Below are 1,264 nucleotides of genomic sequence, written 5' to 3' on the forward strand. Positions count from 1 at the left end.
ATCGGCTCAGATTAACCCGTATCGACTGTTTATCACTTCTTGGAAACGCTACCCAGCTCCGACACCTTGGTTTAATCCTACCGACCTCGCCACAACCGAACCTTTCTTACTAACCGTGTGACCGAGCAATCGACCGATCCGGCACAAATTAGTGAACCTCTCCGCCTACACGTAGCCGAAGGGTTGGCTAATGACTGAAAGCGCACCTCGACGAGGAAGCGTGACAACACGGCCGGAGCTGCCTTCGAAATGCTTCTTATCAACCCCATACTTGCTATCATTTCCTAAAATGATATCAGCCTTCTTTTATCACAAAACACTAAACGTCAAAAACGCGCGACCTAGTGCCGTACTAATTTCAAGATCATGAACTCAAAAGTGTCCCGGAGACCCCTTTGCGAGTTTAAAGTTCGGTTTCGCTTCGTTATCGGCAAGATATGCTACGTACATGGAATACCAATTAGTAGTATTGGCATTGGTCAGAGCATAGCACACCAAACGGTACAATGAAATGCCTGAGTGACGAGGACTGGGAATGCATTTCTTTATTTTCGATACGCGGACAGTTTAGCAGTTATAGCACACTTCCGGAAACGGTATGTCGCTGATGGCCAGGGCAAGTACGTTCTGAAAATTCCAATTCCTAAACGACGCAATCATAAGATCGCGGTAGTCGTAGTTCGTGACAACCTGTGGATTAAATAAGGAGCAGAAATTAGTGATCCGTAGTGTTCTGTGCGTATCAACCTCACTCACCGCCCGGGAAATCATCTGCACATGTTTATTATTCGGATAACCGACGGTTACAATGTTGTTCGAGTTGTCGATGGACATGAATTGCAGCGAACCCGTTGGCTCCGTGACGTTAAAGTACTTGGTTATCTTGAGAGGAAAATCAAACTGCCGGAACGTTACCAGCAGCGTCCCCGGGCCTGTGTAGTCGACCAGGTTCGCTTCGAAATCCAGCACCACATCGATTTCGTGCCACTTCATGGATGCCGACACCGAAACTTCCGTGTCGAGAAGCGTCTCAGTGAAGCGCTGCATATCCAGGTCAATTGCTCCTATCTTGGCGACAAACGCAGAGTGAAACGAAACCTGACCATCGATACGGATGCCTTTATCAGATATGCTAAAAATGAGAAATCAATTTTGGACTGAAGTTTAACTTTCGTTTCAAATATCGAAATTATTCCTAGCCTTAACCGGTGCTAACCGCAATTGTTCTTTTCAGCTCTACAACACTATTTTTATTCCAACATTC

The 1,264-nt window shown here is 46.0% G+C and overlaps 1 protein-coding gene across 1 annotated transcript; it reads right to left on the reverse strand.

The window, feature by feature from the left end:
• Nucleotides 1–567: 567 nt before the first annotated feature.
• On the reverse strand, nucleotides 568–1,132 carry LOC131214817 (uncharacterized; the record flags this gene model as incomplete). Its single annotated transcript, XM_058209149.1, has 2 exons — nucleotides 568–690; nucleotides 757–1,132. Coding segments are annotated over 2 exons (499 nt in total), but the record flags the coding sequence as incomplete, so codon positions are not given.
• Between the last annotated feature and the right edge of the window lie 132 nt (nucleotides 1,133–1,264).

Source organism: Anopheles bellator, unplaced genomic scaffold (genome assembly GCF_943735745.2).
Source record: "Anopheles bellator unplaced genomic scaffold, idAnoBellAS_SP24_06.2 scaffold02615_ctg1, whole genome shotgun sequence".
Taxonomy (NCBI): Eukaryota; Metazoa; Arthropoda; class Insecta; order Diptera; family Culicidae; genus Anopheles; species Anopheles bellator.